The 23230-nt window shown below is 37.2% G+C and overlaps 1 protein-coding gene across 6 annotated transcripts in view; it reads right to left on the bottom strand.

The window, feature by feature from the left end:
- LRP1B (LDL receptor related protein 1B) overlaps positions 1–23230 on the bottom strand; it is a 638472-nt gene that overhangs the window by 171467 nt on the left and 443775 nt on the right. For all 6 annotated transcript variants that reach the window (XM_064718934.1, XM_064718938.1, XM_064718939.1 and 3 more), the window contains exons 21-27: positions 22939–23121; positions 16454–16654; positions 13468–13713; positions 7559–7756; positions 6666–6870; positions 4257–4421; positions 3472–3716 (exon numbers count right to left, since the gene is read on the bottom strand). In XM_064718934.1, coding sequence (XP_064575004.1) covers positions 3472–3716; positions 4257–4421; positions 6666–6870; positions 7559–7756; positions 13468–13713; positions 16454–16654; positions 22939–23121 — 1443 coding nt within the window. The remainder of the gene's footprint in view (positions 1–3471; positions 3717–4256; positions 4422–6665; positions 6871–7558; positions 7757–13467; positions 13714–16453; positions 16655–22938; positions 23122–23230) is intronic.

Genomic DNA, 23230 nt, shown 5'->3' with positions numbered 1-23230 from the left:
ACCCCCTCAGACATTCCATCACCAGTTGACAAATGAATACTTACTCTGACAAGCTCTCAATATGCATTTCCTATGGCCAACTCATCCCCTGCATTAACTTCATATTGAGCTTGTCCATTTATGGCACCAGGTTTTAGTGAGACAAAGTTTGATCTTACACTTTAACAGTGCTCAAAATGTTTGAATTCTGCCTAAACCTTCAAATATCTGCACTACAGTTACATCAAAAGGTGCTTTCAAATTGCTGGCGATTGATTCCCACTCATATTTAAAACCAGTTACAGATCAAATCCAGTGCTCACTGTCAATACCACCAATAGAATTGCTTTTCCTGAGGCCAAAGTACTCAGCCAAGGTAAATCTTTATATTGCTTGATTATATCTGGTTATTTTAAGACCAATCTGTGAAATTTGCAGGTTAGGACGGATCAGATGTGGAAATTGTAAAGTAAATATTTATTTCCTCTAATCACTCTGATTCAGTTTTTAATCTTTCATTTCAAATATTAGTAGAAAAAATTACATATTCACCATGAAACTAAATAAACAGAAACACACCACAATTCTTGATAAAGCTTAGAAAATCATATAAATATTATATATAGATAAAAAATAACATACATAAATATATATTTATAATATAAATAAAATAATCATATATAAATATATATTTATAAGTAAAATAATTTTTTGGGGTATATATTTTGCATTATTTATAATATGTATACCAAACTTTCTGCTCGTTTTGAAGTAAAAAGAACCTATACAAATTTGAGATAAGATTTTAAAGTAATAAAATTTTTTAGGTGTCCTCATCTTTAGCTACATTTCTGTAAGAGTTTATTATTTTAAACAGCTGGCAATCTGGGCCTCAATAGAATATTGTGACGAAACAGTGCTATGAAGTTAAATGTTCTTCATTTTATTAATTACAAAAGAGCCCAGTGGCACCAATATACTATATTTCTTATTGTACTGATTTCTAAATAAAAATTTAATCTGCAGAAAGAAAAATAATGTCATAGCCACATTTGCTTTTTAATTTTAATTCAAATTAGTACCTTGGAGAAATGAAGAAAAAAGAGGGGGAAATGTGAGAAATTCAGTGTTGTGTTTTCAAGCTGTGATCCTTCCAATGCTTGTATTTGCCCCTCTTACCACCATCCTCAGTGGTGCACTGCTACAACTTCTTGTGAATAAAACAGACATTGTTCTTTGCAGCAGGTGGATTTTTAAAAGACAATGATAGTTGAAAAAAATAATTAAAATCTTCTTAGAAGCCCTGTGTTTGCCATCTTACCAGCACTCCTGACACAGCTTTGATTCTGGGAAGAAAAGTGGGGTTCAAGCTCACAATTCTGCATTAGGGGAAAAGCTTCCCCAATTCCTGTGGTGTGCTGAGACCTGAACTTATCATCATCCCTACAAATATCTCACTTTAACTTTGCTACCTTGAATTGGCATCTGGCCTAGATTGACTCAAATGAAATGGCTTTAGGCTAGGAGAGTTTATTTAGGTCTGCTTTACTTCATTTCAATCAAAATAACATCCTTGATATATATATTAAAAGCTAATCAACTTTCACCCACGTAGATGACCCAGATGGAGATGAAAATGCAAAATCTTCATCCTGCAGTGCTCTGCTCATACTGACAATTTGCAGTGTAAATCTACTCCTAATTTTATTTTAAGATTCTAACCTGCACACTGTCTTGTTCATTTATAGCAAAATAGCTACAAATTCAAAGGCAAATTTAACAAGTAATCAGGCAGTATCATCATTTCTTCAGCTCAAATAAAAAGGTACTGCAGTTTTGAGGAAAAAAAATGTTCCTGCTGGAAGACAGTAATTTAGAGCAAACCCAGAATGCCAAACATAAATCAGAATCCAGTGCTTTCTACATCATAAAATAAAAGCTGCAATTACACAACTTGATCCTTGAACTTCTTGATTTTGGCAAAAAACAACTGAAGACTTTTCTACAGCTTTTATTTGCCTGGGGGCCAAGATATCTGTGACTGTGGAATACTGCCTGATGTCTCCCCAGGCTACAGAATCCCTCTGAAGATGCTGTCTGGCCCCAGTCCAGACAGAAAGGAGTTGTTCTTTTTCTGAGAGCAAGAAAAGGCAAATAGCAACTCTCCTGCTGCTTTAGAAACATCAGATATGGAACACTGCTCCTCAAATCCCAAAGTTATGAGCAATTCAATGAAAAGAAAAATTGCCAAATTAAAGAAATTAAAAGAAAATTGCCAAAAGCACCCAAAAACCTGAAACAAAAGAAAGAAGGAAAAAAAAAAAACAACTTATTTGAAAGGTGTGTGCAGAGATGCATATTTACTCCACTCCTACTTTAACTGCCTGAGCACACATATTATCTTCAGCAGAAGTCAGACAGCTTTTAAGAACCCTGCCTCAAAAAGTAAATTCAGAATAAGGGAAATAAATGGCTTATTTCACAAAGTGATGAAGTCCAAGAGACTTTACATCCACTGAAAAGCTATAACGTCTATCTTCAATATACATTCATTATTATTTTAAAATAAAAGCATCAGAAAAATTAATCCTGACAATTTATGTCACATATTTAGAGGCCACAGTTGTCACCACTCTTGGAAACACAACCCAACAATGATATGTATTCATTGCTTTTCCTTTATTCCATGTGAGAACATTCCTCAAATCTTTTGCCTTCTAATGTGCAGTAGAACTTTACTTCCTGGAACTCATTTACATTAGAGATTTAAGCATCATTTTCTATGGATAACTAATTCAGAACTGGGCTCCAATATATTTACACAGCCATCCAAAATTGTCAGGATTTGAAGTCTTCAAATGAAGATTGCTCACAACCTACTAACATAAAAGTCTAAGTTCCTTACTGAGAACTACAAACCCTGGGTGAGCAGAAAAACAAAATATAATTTCTCAGTATTAAAAAATTGATAAACAACATGTATTCATGAGATAAATTCTAAAATAGCATTGTATTAAGATTAACTTCTTGCCAGGGAAAGTTGAAATTTATCCAGAGAACATGGAAAATTCTGAAATTTATTGGTAGTCATCCTCCAGAGGTATTTTTCACTTTCCAATATTTCTCTGTAAAATATTTGCTGTCTTTGGTTATATCCCACAAAAAAATTCATACTGGGTTTTTTTTCAGCATTCCTATTTTTCATGGTACATCCTAACCTATACATACATACATATACATATATATATTTGTAGCCAATAAAAACTTCTGCCACATGCGTTTTTGTGGTTTTGACTTCATCCAGTGCTAAATACAACAATTCAAGACAAAACAATACACAGCTATTTACATAGATATTTATATATAAAAAGAATATGGATTTCCCCCCTCAGAGGAGAGATAAATAATTATTCTATTAATAATCCAGATATTTATACATAAAAAGAATACCTATTTCCCCTCTCAGGAATAAATTATTCTATAAATACTCACCTTGTGGCTGGCGGCTTGGATGATAAATCTGGAGGTCAAATGGCTGAGCACTTGTTTTTTGTATTACACTGACATTTTGGCCAGTCCATTTATTGGCTTTGGCGAGGGTGTTGGTCCTCCAATCTGTCCAATAAACTTCACTCCCATACAAAGAAACAGCAAAAGGGTGAGAAAGATATTCGTGACCCCGAATAATCTCTATCATGCTGGTTCCATCATACAATGCAGAATAAATGGCATCCGATCTACAAGACAACCCCAAATTTAAGATTATGTAAAAATAAAATAAAAATCACACAGCCATTATGACATGGGGCAAAATGTGTTCAAAACTTACTTTGTAAGAGTGGCAAGACTAAAGAATTTTTGCAGTGCAATCATTAACTTTATAGATTATAAATTTCATATTATTAATTTAACTAGACATTTGAAATACTTGTTTGTATAATGCTTTAATTTGCCTCAATGTATGAGAAATAAAACAGAAAATTCAGTTTTCTTTCAGATGAACTTTAAAAATAATGAACTAACTTGGGCCTTGCATGGATGAGTGTCAAGGAGGACCCATGGAAAGGCACAGGGAGCCAGAACTAGGGGTGATCCCACAGCTGGCAGGGAAATTAAATCAATGTACATTTTGTACATGTGCCTGCCCAGGGCTCTTCATGTCCATATTGTCCATAACTCATAATTTCCATAACTACATTCCACTTGATGCAGTTCACATTTCTGCACGGAGGAATGAGCATTTCTGGGTGACAATAAGGGTGCTGTGAGCACTTTACCTGGCGTCTGTCCACACAATTCTTTTCTCAAAGTGATCCACAGTGAGGCCATTGGGCCACGCTCCAGTGTCCATGTCCTTGTAGATGATTTTCCTCTCTGCCCCACTCATGGAAGCAGACTCAATGCGAGGGAAATTTGCATCCCAGTCTGTCCAAAACAGAATTCTGGTGAGAGGAAAAGGGAAAGAAAGGGGGATAGAAGAAAATATTAAAGCATGAAGAAAAAATATGAAATGGTTTATGAGGCAACAGTTGGAAAAAAGGTTGAACCATTGACATACTTGAAATGAAAGGATTAAACATAGTTCAATTTGGGTCTCCATATATTTCATTATTAGTTAGAGCTATCATGAAAATAAAGAACTTTAAAAAAAAACTAGGGGTTTAATAGCATTCCCTTTTCCGTGTCCATTTACACAGTGGCAGCTTGCCTTGTCTTCCCTCTATAATTAGAAACCCAGCTCATTAAGAGAAATTATAATGAGAGCCTTTGAAAGCAATCCATGGATAAGAAGGATGGGGAAGGGAGAATGGGAAGAAAGGTGATTTGAGGTAGCAGGGATCAAGGAAAAGGCTAAACAAGAGATTTTCAGCTGCTCTTAAGAGTGTTTTAATGAAGACCCCTGGATTTTGTTATGTCGCTAATGAATTTTATACAGATTAGACTTGCTAAGAAAACTTCAAAGATGGGTTTTATTGTTGTCTCTCTCAGTTTTGTACCATCTCTAATGTTTTTCTAACAAGGAGAATTTTCATTGTTATAACCAAAGAAGTGGCTTGTTAATTAACAGAAGCAGCATCACCAAGAAGACAGAAATAAACTCTAACTGTTCTTAGATTACTGAATTTTCAACAACGCACAGACTTGTAAAAGGAAAATTATACTTTTGATAGGAAAACTTGTGGTTAGCTGTAAAGAGTTAATTGCAAAGAGCCAGACTGGAACAAAACTTCTGACGAGTTTTTGTATTCCCACTAAAAGACCTTCAGCCTTAGCAGGCAGGGAGGTTCACAGGGGATGTTTTTATCTACAGATGTTTATTTTGCACACATCTGTATGGGTGTGGAATGAGAACACCGGCTCTGCCCCCCTGGGACACAGGATTTGTTTACTCCTAACACAACTCTTCTCCTTGAATCACCAGTGTATATTCATATTTATTTGTGAAAGGACGAGGAGCTATTCCTGGCTATGTTTAAAGATTTTTTTTTTCTTTCCTGACTTCTAACACAATGTAGCATCAATTGCTTCTGGCTCTTCAAAAGGCAGATTAAGCCTTCAGTTTCAAGAAGAGTGGTGATTTGATTTTTTTTTCCCTCCCAACCATTTAATTTGAGCAACTTCTCTGCCAACAGGATGCCTCTTTTTAAAGATTTTATAGATAAGCAATGCACTCTGTAAAAAAGCTTTCTAACAGCTCAGTTGAGAGGGCAAAAGCCTTAATCATTAAGGCATGTACATCCTAATTCACAGTTGAGATCCCAGAAATTGGAACCTTTATCAATCTTTATTTTTTTATTCACAGCTTTGCTTCTGAGAGAAATATTCAGTGAAGACACATCACAGACCACAGCAAATTCCTAAACAAAATTAAATATCATGACTTTGAAAACAGGTCAGGTGTGGTAATTTTTGCCATATTTACTTTATGGTTGGTGGCTTGTTGATTTTGTTGTGTTTTTCTGAATGTTTTGTTTTGTTTGGGGTTCCCCCCCCCCTCAGAAAGAGCAATAATTTTAGGAAGAAGATGGAGCTATTGAATATACATAATATTCTGATTTATAGCATGTCCATAATGAACAGGTAGAAAAAATACTAACAGGAACTGGCAAGCATTATCTCCACTTTAGAGATGAAAATCAAACACAAACGGTGGCACTTACTTCACTCAGCCATTAGGCTTCCAGTAATATCTAAGCTGTATTTTTTAGTCCCACCAAAACAAAAAAAAAAAAAAAACCAACAAAAAAAACCCCCAACAACAAAAAAGCAACCAAAAACCAAACAACAAAACCCAAAACAAATCCAATAACAAAAACTCACAAAAAACAAAACAAAAAAATTGGTCTCTAAGTGAGAATCACCTAAATCTGTCTGTTAACCACACAGAATGTTAGACCAAATATTCCAGTTATCATCCACCTTGAAAAAGAAGCAATAAAACAACATGACAAGATAAATATTTGCTCACAAAAACATCCCTGTATCTCCTGACTTACCAGTTTTTAATCTTTTTCACTTAGAAAAAACACAATAATAATGGATTCTTTATTATTCAAAACAGACTTTCAAGAGCTATTACAAACTATAACTCACAGCAAAAAAGGAAATGAAACAACAATCACATTTAAACATCTTTAAAATACTTTGCAACAAGAAAAAATAATGCTTTTATAATCTATAATTACCCATATCTGGGATCCAAAGCAATAGCCCTTGGATGCTCCATAGCTCCTGCTATTAACGTTGTCCTCAAAGTGCCATCGAGTTTTGCCACTTCAATTTGGTCCAAATTGCTGTCTATCCAGTAAATGTTTCCTGCTATCCAATCCACAGTCAGACCTTCAGGAGTGGCCAGGCCATGCTGCACCACGACCTCAATGGCACTAACACCTTAAAGAAAAAGTTAAAAATTAGAAAGAAGAAAAAAAAAAGAAAAAGCAGAAAAGAGATTCTTAAAGAGCTGATGTAGAGACTGGTAGAATGAACATGGACATACAAGATTATCAGATGTTCTTGGAGTAATTTCTGGATTATTTGGGGTTTGCCTTTTAGATGAAAGCACCGGAACATACACTGCAACAAAGAACATTTTGTAGAAACTCTTTTGTATATACTATGAGATTATATTGAGTTATAGGCCATCAGTATGTCACCAGAGCAAAGAAAAAGTCTTTCTGGATGCTATAAAATTTTAAAGCAGAATCTTTAACCTAGTAAGAGGACCTAATTTATCAGACATCTGATAAATTCTTATATTTTTTTAATAAGGTGAAGATAAACTGCGAAAAAAAAAAAAAAAGAAATAAATCAATATTGCACTCATTGGACCAGGATGAAACACCAGTTCCTTGTATTTGCCATTTTCTTCCCTCCAGAGCATACTGCAAAAGGAAACTTTGATAACAAAAGTCTTTTTCTGTGTGGAAATGAAGTACAAGCTTGATATAGCCCTTGTGAAAGGCAGAATGCCATCATAAATTCTGTTTCTGCGAAAGGCAGCTCAGTTACGAGTGACCAGGTCTCACACCCTGTAACTGCAGGTGCTCCAATGTTAAGGAAATAAAGATTCAATCCATACCTCCAGTATCAGAGAGCTTCCCTCTGTAAATTTTATCCTCCACCACATCTGTCCAGTACAGTAAACTCTGACTGAAGTGAAAATCCAGGGCTATTGTGTTTCTCAGACCAGGGACTAAGAGGCTGTAGTCACGCTTGTGAAGATCAATTTTTCTGATCTCGTGTCGAATAGAAAAAATTATGAAGGCCTCAAATGGATCTGGAAGACGAAGATTAAACATTTCAAAGGAATAATAAAAAAAGATATTGCTACAAATTGATATAAATGATGAGTGGAAGGTGAAAAACAGAATACTTTATCAGGAGAAAGAGATGATTAAAACAATTCATCTTTTGATAAGGAGTCTTTCAATTACTTTTTCAGTCCAACAGACTTCTTAATTCTCCCTTCTAGCATTATCTTTGATCCCAACTAGAGATATTAGACATTAAATTTGGGAATATCAGACTCAACTGTTGAACTGTATTTTGTAGCTCTAGCATTATGAGCTCATAATGAGAGCTTTAAAAAGTCACATTATCAAATTTAAAATCTGCTTCTCAAAAGGTTCAGAAAAATGAAACAATTAAAACATACATTGTTTCAAAAGCCAAGCAGCTGAAACCATTTACTAATACATAAAGTACCTTTTGAATATACAGTGTACCTTGTGTTATCAATTGAAGTGCATAAAAAACCTCTCATGCCAAGCTAACAAGCAAGAAAATGAGTATTTGATGTCATGTCATCACAAATCCAGCTACCAATGACTTTCTCCTTCCATTGTTAATGAATTAATGCTGCATGATTTGTGCCAAAGTGATACGAAAGAGCTGATATCAAAGATCATAAAAATACTTGTAAACATGATCAGCATTGGTCAACCATACTATGAAATTAATTTTTTTAAATTATAGTTCTACCACACATTAGGAAACATTTTTGTTGTGTTAATAAAACAAACAAGGAAGACAAAAAATTGGATTCTATAAACTCTCGAATCAACTCAGTATATTCATTTTGATAAAGATATTTTTTCCCAGCAAGCCTTTTCTGCGGGGAAATAGTTGTCTCTCCCTCACTCTGAGTTCCTTTTCCTAGACTGAAACACAGATTATACTGGGAGGCTTGCTTTCCATACAATTAAACTTTTTTATCTAAAAGATTATTGGCAGTTTATGGCAACAGGCAATACTCCTGCTTCTCAAGAGAACTCTGAAAATACCCAATTTATCCCTTCCCATTCCCTTGAACACTTCACTGCTCACTTCCTCCTGCAGCTCCTCTTCTCCGGGTGCCCACTGCACACACACATTAAATTATCTGTGATGTTTTAGGCTAATCAAGCAGCTCAGCAGAGCTGTTCCTGCTCTTGTTCACAACCTGCCTTGAACCTTCCCAATGACCCTCCCATCTGTTAATGCAATGAATGACTTTCTGTAAAGCAAATTAGTCAAAGCTCTGCCGTGGTTAAATAATTTAGTGCAGAACAGGATCACTGACATTAGGAGCTGCTTCACAAGCACCAGCTATCTGAACTTGAGACACACTTTAATTGCACTTCCCAAATTCTGATAAATTGGCAGCTCTTATGCAGGAGGATACTGATCTGTGGGGTTTTTTGGCAATTCCAATGCATAAGAACACAAGTCATAATCCTCACTATTAGATTTTTTTTTGTATTTCTCACCAATTAACAACACAATGGGAAAAAAAAAAAAAACATTGTGCAAAAAACCAACAGTGCAAATTATGAGAAGGATTAGATTTCAATGGGATCTTGACAGGTTTTACAACTGAAATCAACACAACAAAACCCTAAGCTTGGCTGACAACAGCCTGCAACACTGCACCCTCCTCTGAGCACAGCTCTTGAAGAGGAGTGTGAATCAGTACAGAAATACAGGAGGAAATGAGCAGCTCTTCCAAGGGGTCCAGAAATCATGGCCTGCAAGGGAAGAATGAACAATCTGGAACTGCTTAGTCTCAAAAAATGGAATAAGAAGATGAGTGGAAGCATGCAAAATTCCCTGAAGACATAAAAGGCTTATGAATTGAAAACATGAAAAATCCTGTTTTCTGTATAAATAACAAGTAGGGCAAGGATTAAAGGCTTAAACTGGACCAGGAAGACTCAGAAAGACCAGAAAAACAAAATTCTTCAGGAGAGTGAGTCAACAAAACATTTCACCCTTGGGAAACTTGGAGTTTAGCACTGAAGGTGTCCTGAAGGTCTTGGAAAGCAGATAAACAGCAGCAGCATTAGCTGGGCTTTGATCTTCCTTCCAACCTGATCATTCAGTGGCTCTATAAAATCAGCTACATTACAGGGAATTGGGATTTTCTGGCTCAATCAAATAAATTTAAAAAAAAAACGGGCTTCCATTACCCAATAAACCCAAAATTTGATGTTATTTTCCTGATTAATCTTCTACAAATTGAAAGCAAATACTTTTTATTCTGCAAATTGATTAAAAGAATTTCTGTAAAGTCTCAAATCAATACCATGGTTATTGATCACATTCTTTAAAACTTTCAGGAAAATTAACTGCTATCAATTTGTTGAGAAAAAAAATCATACATTTCTGCACTCTGTGATTTCATAAATGCCTCAAATTTTTTTACCACAAAGGTTAGGATATAAAATATATGAGGCAAACAAAGTATAAGCTACATGAAAAACTGTAAAAAAAAAAAATCTATGCTAGAAGAAAACTGCCCACAAATGCCATCAAAAAAGCGTCTATAAAGAATAATGCCTCACATTTTTCAATGGGTTAAATTTAAAATTCTTTCTTAGAAAAATTCGGATTGATTCTGATGGTTTGATTGAAGCTCACTTTAAAAACAACAGCACAGCAAGCAATCTACAATGTGCTTTTATGAAAATTACCTCAAAGAAAAACAATAACTTCATAAAGATTCTGAAAAGGAACCTTAATTAAAAGCTTGGCTAAGCTCAGAGAGGAATGGACTATTCCCCTCTCCATTTTAGTACTGAAAGGTATCTGGGAATTATAACAAATTTGAGTTTCAAACCAGCTAAGACAGATCAAACAGTCAGACACACCATCCTCTATTAATAAATAAATAAATATGAAGTGATATAACATTTTCCACGGCTTAGGAAAGTTTAAAATTAATTGTCAGCCTAAATGTTTCTGAGCTCATCTAACATTTACTATACCCAAGTCTGAAAGGTTGAATGTAAACATGAAATTTAAATATCTTTTAAACGCAGTTGTTTTGTTTTTTTTTTTTCTGAATGCTTTTATCATTTAAAAGAGCAAGTGCAATATATCAGCACAACCTATTTTGAAATGTGTTTTAAGAGAAACCAGGACCATGAGTATGAAAACATATAATTTGTATTGACTTTCCATCTGAATAATGGAGCTCTGTAACACACTCTTAGTTCAATCAATACAAATTTAAATCTAAAGGAAACATTTAAAGTTTGGGAAGTCAGTAATGTCACAATGCCAGAACAGCAACAAGGAAAGGAGATGAAAACAGGCATGGAAAGTGCAGAAAGTCTGGAGGAGAAAAAAGACAACATTTAAAACCCTCAAGAACTTAAGGCAACATATGCAGAAATGAGATACAACAGAGAAAGGCTTGGAAAAAGAAACTGAAAAGAGAAGAATTGCTCAATTTTAGCATTTTAGGTCTATATACTTATTATTCTGTAACTCATTATATTTCTCTGGAAATTCATTAGATTCCCCTGACAAGCACACTTTTTGATACTGAAATGCAATCAGGAAAAAAAGTTAGAATCACATAATTCCTGCATTTTCAGCACTCATATTCCTCTTCTAATGGGCTCACAAATAAATGTTTTTACCACATTCTGAAAACATGTTGCATACTAACTTCACATGTTATTGCTGTGTATTTGTGAAATGTTTCTTATACATAGGAAAATGCTATTTCAGATAGAGAAAAGAAAAAAAAAAGGTAAAGGGCAATGTTCTCATTTTCTTCTGAGTAATTTATTTTTTCTTCTGGAAAACAGATTACAAGTTACTGTTCTAATAGAATACACACCTGGTTCAAGGCATCTTAAATCACTATGGCTATTCTAAGAATTACTTCATAACAACTGAAATTGTTGAAATAGTAGTTGGGCATTTGGGGGACAGCTTGTCTTCATAAGGTCACTTTGAACTTTATTTCTAATAGTATAATATAAAAGTACTTTCTTCATTCTCAGTTCATTCAGGATCTCATGCTCAGAGACTCAGATGATGGGGACATTTTGAGTCTCACAGGTTCACAAAAGAAACCAAAATTATTCTCACTTTCCTAAAATGCCCTTCACACAGTCAGCAAGTGAAGTGTCAGAGGATGTGTCCTCCAGAGAACTTCCCACACCTTTGAATTAAATAAACTGAAAGGGCCAAGATGATTTCTGCCTCTAAAAGCACCTGCCATATTTAATACGGAATAATTTTGTCACAGCTTTGATGGCATTAGGGCAGCATCATTACAGTTTGTAAAGAAAAGGATCATTTTTCTTTATATCAGCTGACACCACAGGTCTCAGATCATATATTTAGTATTACATTCTTTGAAAAAAACATCTGGAGAAATCAATTTGTAACTTCAGATTCTCACCAGCGCCAGTAAACATTAAGCAGAAATATCTCATGGGCTTAAGAAACCCAAGAAACTGTAGTCTCACTTTTCTTATTTTATACCACAAGTGAGTATGCTTCACTTTTTCCCCACTTAGTTTCCAAATATCAGTCATTTCCACCTGATTTGGTTTAAAGTTTGTTTCAGGCTTTCCTCATATGAGTTACTAACACTGCCTTAAATTCCTTTAATCCTCTCTTTTCCCTAACCCAATAAGAATGAACTTTTTTTCAGTTACTGGAAGTGTCCATAATACAGCAAATCAGATTGATCAAAAATCATCGGGAACCAGACCAAAGCACTGAACTTTGGCAGCAATCGCTGCAGAGTAAAAATAAACAAAGAACATCTTAATCATATTTACTGAATTGTGAAATATCAAAATAAGCAAAAGGGAATGTGGAAGATATTTCTGTTCAGAGTTGCTAAAACTCTATAAAAGAATAGAGATAATACAGAATAAAATTATCAAAGAATCCTGAACCAAAGAAAACTGAGTTATGAAAATCTAGAAAGCAAACTCCATATTATTTTTAAGTATCTAGCGGGGAGGTAGAAGTGTGATAACAGTTTATATTGCACATGCATGTTTCTGTTTTACACACAACACTGCACCTGAAAAACACACTCCTAACATGGTTTCCAGATGGTGCCTCAGTACTTATTAAGAGTGAACAACGAGGGGAATACATTCCCCTCTCCTGTTTTGGCTCATGTTGGTTTTCACCTCAATTAGTGAGCTGCGCAAGCTCTTACTGCTGTCAAAAAACAAGTGCCAGAATGCCTTAGGGAAAAAAACCCCATCTTAAATATTGAATGCTAACAGGCAGCATATAACTGCACATTCAAAATTAACCTTCTGAACCCTCAACCAATACTGATCAATATCATGATTGATCCATTTCTTAAAATTACATGTTAAATCTCCCACATAGAATGCAAAATAGTGTTTGTACATATATGCCCATTTATATTAACTGCACATGAAAAACTTTATAAACCTTCAAACAGTTTCAGAATTATACCATATTAACATTCCTAGAAACATCTGGTATTAGCATTCTTAGGTTAGCAACAGCCTAATATTTCAATATCCCTTTGCACATCAAGAATAGGGACAGTTTTAATGAGTCCTTAGACTGCAATCAACCCCACATTTGGGCAATCCCAGCCTGTATTTCATATATATGTAAAATTAAAAAAAAAAAAAAGTGAAAGAAGCTCTCAGCAAATTGCCATCACAGCTACTAACATCCTGAATATTGAACATGCACCAAATTTCAACTTACCAGTACTCACACAACTCTCTCCATCCTTACTGAGCTTCCAGCCTTCATAACACGAGCACTTGACAGTATTTTTATGCTGTTCACAAACTTGGCTGCACTTGAGGTGCTTGGTGCAGAAATCCATAATCTCACAAGTTTTGTTGTCTGCAGTAAGATTGAATCCTGCAGGGCAGGAGCACACAATTCTTCCTCCGGGAACCACAGAACACTGATGGCTACATCCACCATTGTTAAGTGAACATTCATCTGAAATAACATGGAAAAACAATAATTAAAGGCTGCAAAAGCTGTCAGGTTGCATATAGCAAAGCCAACTCAAACACCTACAAAAGCCTCCAAGATGGGCAAATAAAAAATTATATTTCTAAACCAAATTTCTATACTTGTTTTTAAAATTATCTGATGTGCAACCATTCATCTGGTAGCTTGTCATGGTTTGACCAGGAAGAAGTGGGAATTCTGGGAAGCTGTGGTCAAACCAATGAAGGTTTTCCGTTTCATACTGGCACCTGGTGTAGCCAGTGGGGTTTGGACACACTTTCGAGAATACACAGGGGTTAAAAGCAGGGCACTGCCCTGGCACTTCTTCTTTTGGACATCGTCGGGCGAGGAGTTCAGATCTCTCTCCCCCGCCCGGCCCGCTGCTGCTGGGCGGGGGAGGGGCCAGCCACGCGGTAGGCCTGGGGCCTGGATAGAGGGGGCTTCGGGGGGGGCTTCGAGGATGGAAGGGTGGAAGGTCTCAGAGAGTCAGCCCTCGGGCAGCCAGCCCCCCCTCTCTCCAGGAGAGCAGCCAGCCAGGAGGAGAAGGGGGGAGAGAGAGCCCGGCCGGCCGCAGCAGCAGCACGTGTGGGAGTATTATCTCGTCTCAGGACAGACAGAGACTGAAAACTTTTAACCCTTTCTTGCATGATTGGGGCCTTACAAAAATGCTAATCCTCCTCGAAGCTGAATAAGAAGGGAGATGAGAGATGAGATGACTTGGCCCGGAGATTGTGGAGATGATTGGATGGGGAGAGATGATTTGGAGTGGCCTTTTGGCTGGACTTTTTCTTGTAGCCATGGACTCAGTTGTTCCTGTGACACAGACTGCATTTTAGGGGAGGCAGTGCCTCAAAACCAGGAGGGTTCATTCGTGAAGACCCCCCCGGCCCCAGGGGGTTGGAAAAATATGGGGGGGACAGATGTCCCAAAAGCAGAGACTGTGCCTTTTTGGAGTGAGACAAGGCATCCTTGAAAGACCACCCTAAAAGCAGCTCTGATCCATGTCTCGGTGGTGAGAGCACTGGGCATGGAAGGAACATGTCACAAGCGGCAGAAGGACTTTTTTCCCCCGGGCGGTGCCGAAGTGACAAGGAAGCATCCGGGATTTCAGTGTGTTTCCAGGAGAAGCCTATGGAACAAGAAGGACTCCTTTCCTCTTCATGAACTGCAGTTTGAGTATACTAAAGTGTCGTGCTGGGCTGGGCAGTTGGTGTTTTTTTGAGAGAATGTATTGGATTGGGAAAGTCAGGGAGTGGGGAGGAGGAAAAGTGGTTTTTGTAAGGTTTTCAATTTTTTTTTCTTTTCCTTATAGTCTTTCCTATTTTTTCCTGTAGTTTTAGGTAATAAAGTGTTATTTATGTTTAAGTTGGAGCCTGTTTTGCTTATTCCTGGTCACATCTCACAGCAGACACCAGGGTGAAGCATTTTCATGGGGGCACTGGCTCTGTGCCAAGCTCAAACCATGACATAGCTTTACTGAATCCTTCATGGTTTTAGCAGAGCTCCATGTCCAAGTGGTGATCCTCAGGACTCAGTGTTGGGATTGACACTGGTTCTCACCTTTATCAGAGGGTTTGAGGGCACCCTTAGCAAGTTTCTGATCAGACAGAGTTGTGTGAGTGAGGCAGCAGGGAAAAGATGGACCAGAAGGATCTTGCCAGGCTTGAAAGGTGATGCCTGTGCCACCTGAATGTTCAAATTCAACAAGGCCAAATACCAGGGCCTGCACTGAGTCAGGGCAATCACAAGAACAAATACAGGCTGGGAAAATAATGGATTAAGAGCAGCCCTGAGGGGGAGGAAGTGGAGGTGTTGGTGGATAAGAAGCACAACGTGGCCCAAAAAGCCAAATGTGTCTTGGACTGCATCAAATAAAGCTGTACCTCAAAAGGAGGAGATTCCACCCCTCTGTTCTTGTGAGACCCCACCTGAAGGACAGAATCCAGCTCTGGGGCCTCCAGCATGAGGAGGATGGGGGCATTTTGGAGCAAGTTCAGGGAAAGCCATGAAAATGCTCTGAAGGGTGGAGCCGTTTTGCTCTGTAAACAGCCTGAGAGCTGAAAATGCTCAGCCTGGAGAAGAGATGGCTCCAGGGAGACCTTAGAGTCCTTTACAGGGCCTAAAGGGGCTCCAAGAAAGCTGGAGAGGGACTTTGGACAAGGGCCTGCAGTAACAGCACAAGGACGAGTGGCTTCAAATTGACAGAGGACAAATTAGATTTGATATTGGGAAGAAATTTTTAACTTTGAGGGTGCTGAGGCCCTGACCTCAGAGAAACTGTGGCTGCCCCTGGATCCCTGGAAGTGTCCAAGGCCAGATTTAAAGGGGCTTGGAGTAAGCTGGTCTAAGAGAAGTATCCCTGCCTAATCAGGAGGTCAGAATGAGCTGATATTTAAGGTGCCTTCCAAACCATTCTATGGTGTGAACTCAAGCTTCTGTAGTTGGAGAGAACTGCAGATGAGCTGAAGTCCTTTCCTACACATCAATGCCCATTAAATTGTTTACCTCTAGGAAAGTTTTAAGGGGCTTGAAAACAAAATACCTGTCTCCTTTGCTTTATTTGAAGAAAACTAAAACTTCAAGCATAAACTCAGTATGACAACTAAACTAAAATCCTCACATAGGCCCCAGTGCTAAAATTTCAGTAGGAGAACCTTTTCCTCAACAGGAGCTATCACAACAGGCAGTATCATGAGCAATCAGAAAAAGGTGTCTAAAAAAGTACCACAAAGATCGCCTTCATCAGATCCATCAGGACAATCTCTTCTCCCATTGCAGAGCTTCTCAGGCTGTAGGCAGATGGAGGTATCATTAGCACAAGGGTATTTTGGTGGTCCACACAAATAGCCCTCGCAATTATCCTCATCAGACTGATCCTCACAATCAATATCGCCATCACATAGCCACGCTTTGCTAATGCATCTCCCTTGGGGAAAAGAGACAATAAACACAGCAAATCAGACTGGAGGCAAACTTTAGGAGGAAAAAAAACCTTCAAAACAATGTACATTTCTTTTATTATTATTATTATTTTCTATTGATACTTTTTTCCTCTTTGATGAGAACAAAGAAACCAACTTGCACTTACACTCTGAAGCATCGTTCACAGCACTTTTGACAATCTAATTTTCCAAACACCTCCTGTGTGCTGCACAAAAGTGCATGCAGGCAGGACACAACCTCAAAATCTGTTAAATACACCACAGGATGCTAACATTTTCTAATAATTTTAAATTTTTGCTTTTCTTTATCTCCCTTCTTTTATCTTCTGCAGCAACAGCCCTCCATGGAAGCAATGTTTCAATATATGACTTTTAATTAGCATGGGTTTGCAAAGCAAAAATCTTTCTAAAAGTAGACACAACCCATTCCCCAGTGATGTCAGATAAATGATCAGCTTTTAGGCAAAATAACTACAGCAGACAAAATTCCTTAAATTACTTAAGTTTTGTCAAATCAGTGTTCAGATCATGTCTCAAAAGGGAGAAGAGGAATTTATGATGACCATCAATGTTTAGAGAGGTAAGGAGCCTCTTGATAAGAAAAAGGGTTTTAATCTTTAAAATCATGGAGGTATTAAATTAGAATGAGCAAAAGGAGGAATTTAAATGAAAAGAGCCAAGACTGTGAATGCTGACACTCACAGGTGGGTGTGTGTGCTCCTGTCCCAGCCTATTTTTCTACTTGCTACCTACAGCCAGGAGGGTTTAGCTGTAAATTTTGATAACACTGTTCATTTTGATAACACTGAACAGAAATGTCGTACTTTATTTTCCAATTAATAGAGAGAGAACAGATAGAACCACAGCTAATGAAGCTGATCTATAAATTTTTTCCTATAAATTAATTATGCAGAGAAAAATTAAATTGGAATGGGAAAAAGATCCTGGGAATGTTTAGTTCCATTAACAGCAATGCTGGTGGATGCTCAGGCACTGACTGGCAAAGCCTGAGACTCCTCAGTTCAAACCTGCTCAACATGAACTGACACAACTCTCTGCCCACCCTTCCCAGCTTATACAATACCAGATTTCAGTTTTCTTAAAAAGACACATTTGTTGGAGATTGGTTTAATGCACTTGGTTTGACATTTTAGTCTTCTTTTGATGGAAAAATATTTAATGTGCTCACAGAAAGTCAAGGGGATAAAAGACAGTGAAACAAGAAAACTGAAAAAAACCATGATTCTACTGCACTCATGAGGAAAATGTGAGATTGTTCTCACTTTTGGTGGAGAAAGGCAAGAAGTGAAACTTCAGGATCATACTACACTGAATGTGAGGTTTAAACAACAGAACATCATTTTGCCAGTGCAAAATCAGCTTGAAAACAAACAGGGAGGGGTGGCAATTAGAATGAAAAGCTTCCATCATTTTCTTTAGTGGCCCAAATATCCCATACTGAAAAGACAGAACTGCACAGACAGGAGGAAACAAAATTGTATGCATGATATGTATTCAGCTTATCATTGCATGCAATCACAAGTGTTTCAAAAACTGTCCCTATTCTTTATTATACTGAATGATCATTGATTTTATATATTATTATAACACAGTAGTAGAATGCAAGCTAATGGAAAATACCAACATGAACCAAACCAACCATAACCCAAAGTAAATTGAAGTTGCTTCCAGTAGTGCTCCTAATCTGTTATTTTAATCTTTAATGCATTCAAATGTTTACAGAGAAAATCAGTTTCCCTGCTTTTCTTGTACCTTAGTGAAGATATGTTTTATAATGAAAGATTCATCTTTCATTATGATAGATATGACATGTTCTTAAGTAGAATATACTTTTGAGGAATTAATCTTTGCCAAGATTCTGAAGAGATGGACTTAATGAAATATTATGACTGTCTCGAAATCATCACTTAAAATTCACTGAAGTATTTTTCCTTTATTGCCCCTTAGTGAAACTCACACTTGTGGTTTCCAGGAACCTCTTTAGTAAAATTCCATCATAAATTAATGGCCTCAGTGGCTGTATCTGCCCTTTTCCTAAGCTCTTTTGTGTAACATGGTGAATCAGGAGGCCTGAGAGCAGCTATGTGGGAAAGCCTGATCCAAATGCTTCTCCAATGCTTTTTATTTCCTGCAAATATTATCCACAGAATTAACTACTTATACATCCCTTCGGTTTTTGTCAGGATACTGAAGCCAAGAGGTTTTTTGACTGAATACATCTTCAACCATAAGAAAACTCCTTTAGTGGAGCATTAATTGCACTGTTTTCTCTTACAGATAATTCTTACTGCCTAAAGCTGTAATGTAACACCTTCCTAAACTAGAGCATGGATTCAATCTCCATCCCATCAACATTACAGAATGTTCACACCTCACACATTTTAAAAAATGTTGTGATGGTTGGAGATCTCACTTGTCCTGTAGAACACACATGGGACTTAGACTGAATCACATTGTTTCAAAATTGTGGTCATTTCTCAATTTAAAGATTTTAGTTCAAAGCAGATGTTTATAAATGATTCCTGGATGAAAAAGGAGGAAAAAAAGAAGCCAAAAAAACAAGCCTAAAGAAGAAGAAGAGAGCTAATACCACAGAAAACAATGTGACCATGAGCTAAGGATAAAAATACCATCAATTTCTTCATCACATTTCTGGAAAATCTTTCCTTCCAGCCTCCCTCAGCTCCAGGTTCTTTGGTCACAAATCTAATCTGGACTCTGACAATCCCCCTCCAGACAGCACCAGGGCTGCTTTTGTTATATTCTTCTAGCATCACTGTGATCTGCACCCATTGATTTGATTTCCTCTATGTACGTTCCTTATTTCCCATTCCAAACCAATAGTACTTTTCTCAAAATCCTTTTTCCCTCTAATATATTATTACATGTAAGGGGAAAAAACCCAAAAAAATACCAAAAAAACCCAACAAAGTATAAAAAAATAGTGCAGAGTAGCATCAAAAATGCTGGGATACCATCAACTTGCTGCTTGAAAAAATAAAAAGAGCAGTAAGTATGACAAATAAGCATTACAGCTCAGATGTACTGCTTACTAAACTGAAGTATTCATGGCTCTTTTGCATTTGTCCTCACAGAAGTACTTTATTATGATCATTAGAGTAATTAGATGACATTTTAAGTGAGATTGCACAGATTCTGCTCTTGGTGCAGCACTACTAACTGATAAGTAGGGAGATGGAATAAAAAGGACAAATTTATGTAGTACATAAAATTGAGCTGAAGTACATGCCTGTAATAATTTTGGAGGACAGAATCAGAATTTAAAATAGAAAGTTGGACCTTTGTACAATTTAAATTAATCTAGTCCAATTTAAAAGAAGCCTAATCTAATTTTAAACCAGAAAATAATTGGCAAGCAGCAGCCCAGGAGTAGTCAATCTCAATCAGGTAATGACTGCTTCTCACATCCTACTGCTGTGTAACCCCTAGTAGATTTTTCATCACACATCACTGCAAACAAACATAGGATGGTTTGGAAAAAAACAAAATTAGAAAAGTAATTCTAAAATCTGGTAGCTCAAGTACTCTGCAGCATTTTGGCTGACTTTGGACACAGCAGCTCAAGGACTGCCCAGGCTGGACAGTTCCAGCAAGACCAACCAAAATAACAAAGGTGTAAAAACACAAAACAGAAATGGAAGATGTGCAAGGGGAGAAGCAAAGTACTTGTTTATTCAACAAATAATGCTTTTAGGGGCCCATAAGTCATTTAATATCCAAAGGAATCAGGTGACTTGCTAGTAATAAAATTGTTCAACTACTAGAGGCAAATGACAAAAGGCCATCTCTGTAAGTTTTAAATACACTCTGCCACAGATCCTTAACTGAGTATTGGAAAAGGAGCTGGGTATGATGGGCTCTTGTCATCACCTCCCCTGTAGGCAGAAAAATCCCTTTGGGCTGAATGCTGACAAATCCTGGTTTTGTAGCTTGGCACTCATCCCCGTGGCATTGGGACACATCAGCCAAAGCCACAAAAGCCACACTAAGGAAAGACCCTGCAGCTACTAATTACAGGCATAAAATGGAAAGAAATAAGCAAAAAATGGGCAGTGCCATGTCACTATTACTGTTCTCACCACTTCCTCACTTCCCTCCTGAAGCACTGGCTGTTTCAGCTGCCTCCACACACATGTTCCTACCCAGACCCATCACATTCTGGATCAGATGTCCCCACCCAGCAGTCTCTGAGGGGACAATTAGCCAGGGCCTCCTCGCCAGAACAGCTGGCATCAATGAGCAAGCCAGACAGCATCATTTCTTTAGAATCATGCACAGAGAAAATTGCACTTCTTCTGAAACATTCCAGTAACTATTCCTCATAAACCCATCATTTCTCCTTTGTCCAAACCACATGGAACAAATGGAAAAGTAGCTATACAAAAATTTATTTGCCTTTGCTGTTTTCTGCTACAGTGCATTACTGCATGCCTCCTCCAAATTTTGCTCCTTCCAGGAGGAAGGAATATTGCAAAAGAGAAAATTATGGCTGTCATAACTGGTTGCTCCAGGTGTGTTTCCAAACAACAAACAACCACAATTGCATTTTCCTTCAAATCAAAGCCATATACTCTTTAATTTAGCAAATTTTTGATGAAAATTTTTGTTTTCCTGTATTTCTATGTGACAGCCAGAGAAGTCACTTTCACCTTGTGCACTGAGACAGTGCCCTCCTTTAACCTGACTGCAAACATAGGGAAGTACATAATGAGAGAATGCAGCTTGGACTGTGGACTTTGAAATGGGGTCCTAGCTCTTTGTTGGAAAAACAATTCGTTCAGACAATTATGCTGAAGTAAATAATAAATATAAAATAGTAAATCCTTGCTATTTTCTGTCTTTGGAAAACCTTAGCTTACCACCAGAAGGGCTTTCCATTCTCTGTATCTAAAATCATTCAGGACAAGGAAGAAACCAAAGCCCAGCCTAAGAAGCAAGCTTTTCTGAAAGGAACAAAGCCTAATAACTAAAATCTACACTCCATTTTGTATTCCACACTGCTTCTAACCTATCTCTGCTTTCTCTTAACTAAAGTAGTAATATCTTGTCTCAATAGCTTTCCAAATGCAGCTGATGAAAATAAACCTCATCTATTGAGATTTATTCACCTTTCTTGCCTCTAATAATTCTGCTTTGGCCATTTGGACTGGTGTTAGCTTTTCCCCATTTAGGCACTAGGAAATATATTTGCTTCTGGTGCTATTTCCTGTATCAGTGTTTCCACCATTCAGTTTCAGGGAACAGAGCACTCTTGGAATTGAACAATCCATTTTTACCTATAGAAAAGGTTTCAGGTAACAGCTATTTATTCTACACATCTTTTGGGACACAAAAGGAAATGTGTTTTTTTAGACACAATTCAGTATTCCATATTTATTTTTCAAGGCATCATGATTTTTATAACTTTAAAATCCAAGGAACAACAAGATACTTTTAGATAGAGATCACACAACACCTCTGACATATTTATCATGCTTAGCTGTAACATAGGCATTAAAATGGGTTCTCACTTCCTTCAATATTTGTAGTTGCCCAATGGCAACAATATTCTTATTTCTTACAGCCTTTAAATATTGCTGTGAAAGTTGTTTTAGCCCTAATATCACACAAAGCTTTGATAGAAATCACAAAAATATTAATACTGTGCTGATGTATATTAATTTCTTCTTTAACTGGACTTTCCCTTTAAAAAAGTTCCATCTAAACATTATTGTTGAAATCATTGCATATCCTCATGCAATGATTGCCACATTCTTACCCCAACTTTAGTGCAGCATACTTTGAGAAAAAAAATTGGTTTTAAACACAATCAAAGAATGTATTTTTCTTCCAATACTGCACTTCAAAATTCCAGTGCTGTAGTTGTAACTCTTCAAATATTCAAGGTACTTTATACCGTTTCATTCAACTTATTTCTAGGGCCAGAAAGGGGAAATAGAAGAAAATAACCGAACTTTGGAGTACTATTAAATGCTTTAAGTATTTGGTGTGGTGTACTATCATAGAGAGTGGTATCAGCTTTAAGTAATCTCAAAACTCATCCATTTCATATTTTAAATCAGAAAACAGGACAGGTAAATCAATATTATTTTCCTGGTAGGAATACAATGGGCAACCTCACTTCATGAGTATGAAGCATAAGTTAAAGAGCAGATATGTGATGAAACAACACAAACTCACACAAACACACAGAAAGCGAGAGGAAACTGCATCTGGAAGCCCCTACCTGTACTCCTGCAGGAGAACTTTGTTTTCTCATCACACACCCTGAGGGTTCCATTGCAGCCCTTCTCATCGCTGCCATCCTCGCAGTCCTTCTCTCCATCGCAGCGCCACAGCTCCGGCACGCAGCTCCCGTCAGGGCTGCACTGAAACTCCCTCCCGCTGCACCTTCCAGGAGAGGGAGTTTCTTAGAAAAATAAGAATTACATTGAAGAATTTGCTTGTGTGAGTTTGTTTTTTTTTTTTCCATTCCAAGTCTACACTGGCTTAGAATCCTCTTCCTTACCCAAGCCAAA

This window comes from Zonotrichia leucophrys, chromosome 7 (assembly GCF_028769735.1).
Source record: "Zonotrichia leucophrys gambelii isolate GWCS_2022_RI chromosome 7, RI_Zleu_2.0, whole genome shotgun sequence".
Lineage (NCBI taxonomy): Eukaryota > Metazoa > Chordata > Aves > Passeriformes > Passerellidae > Zonotrichia > Zonotrichia leucophrys.
Note: the sequence above shows the minus strand (reverse complement) of the source record. Positions and strands in the feature narration are given on the sequence as shown.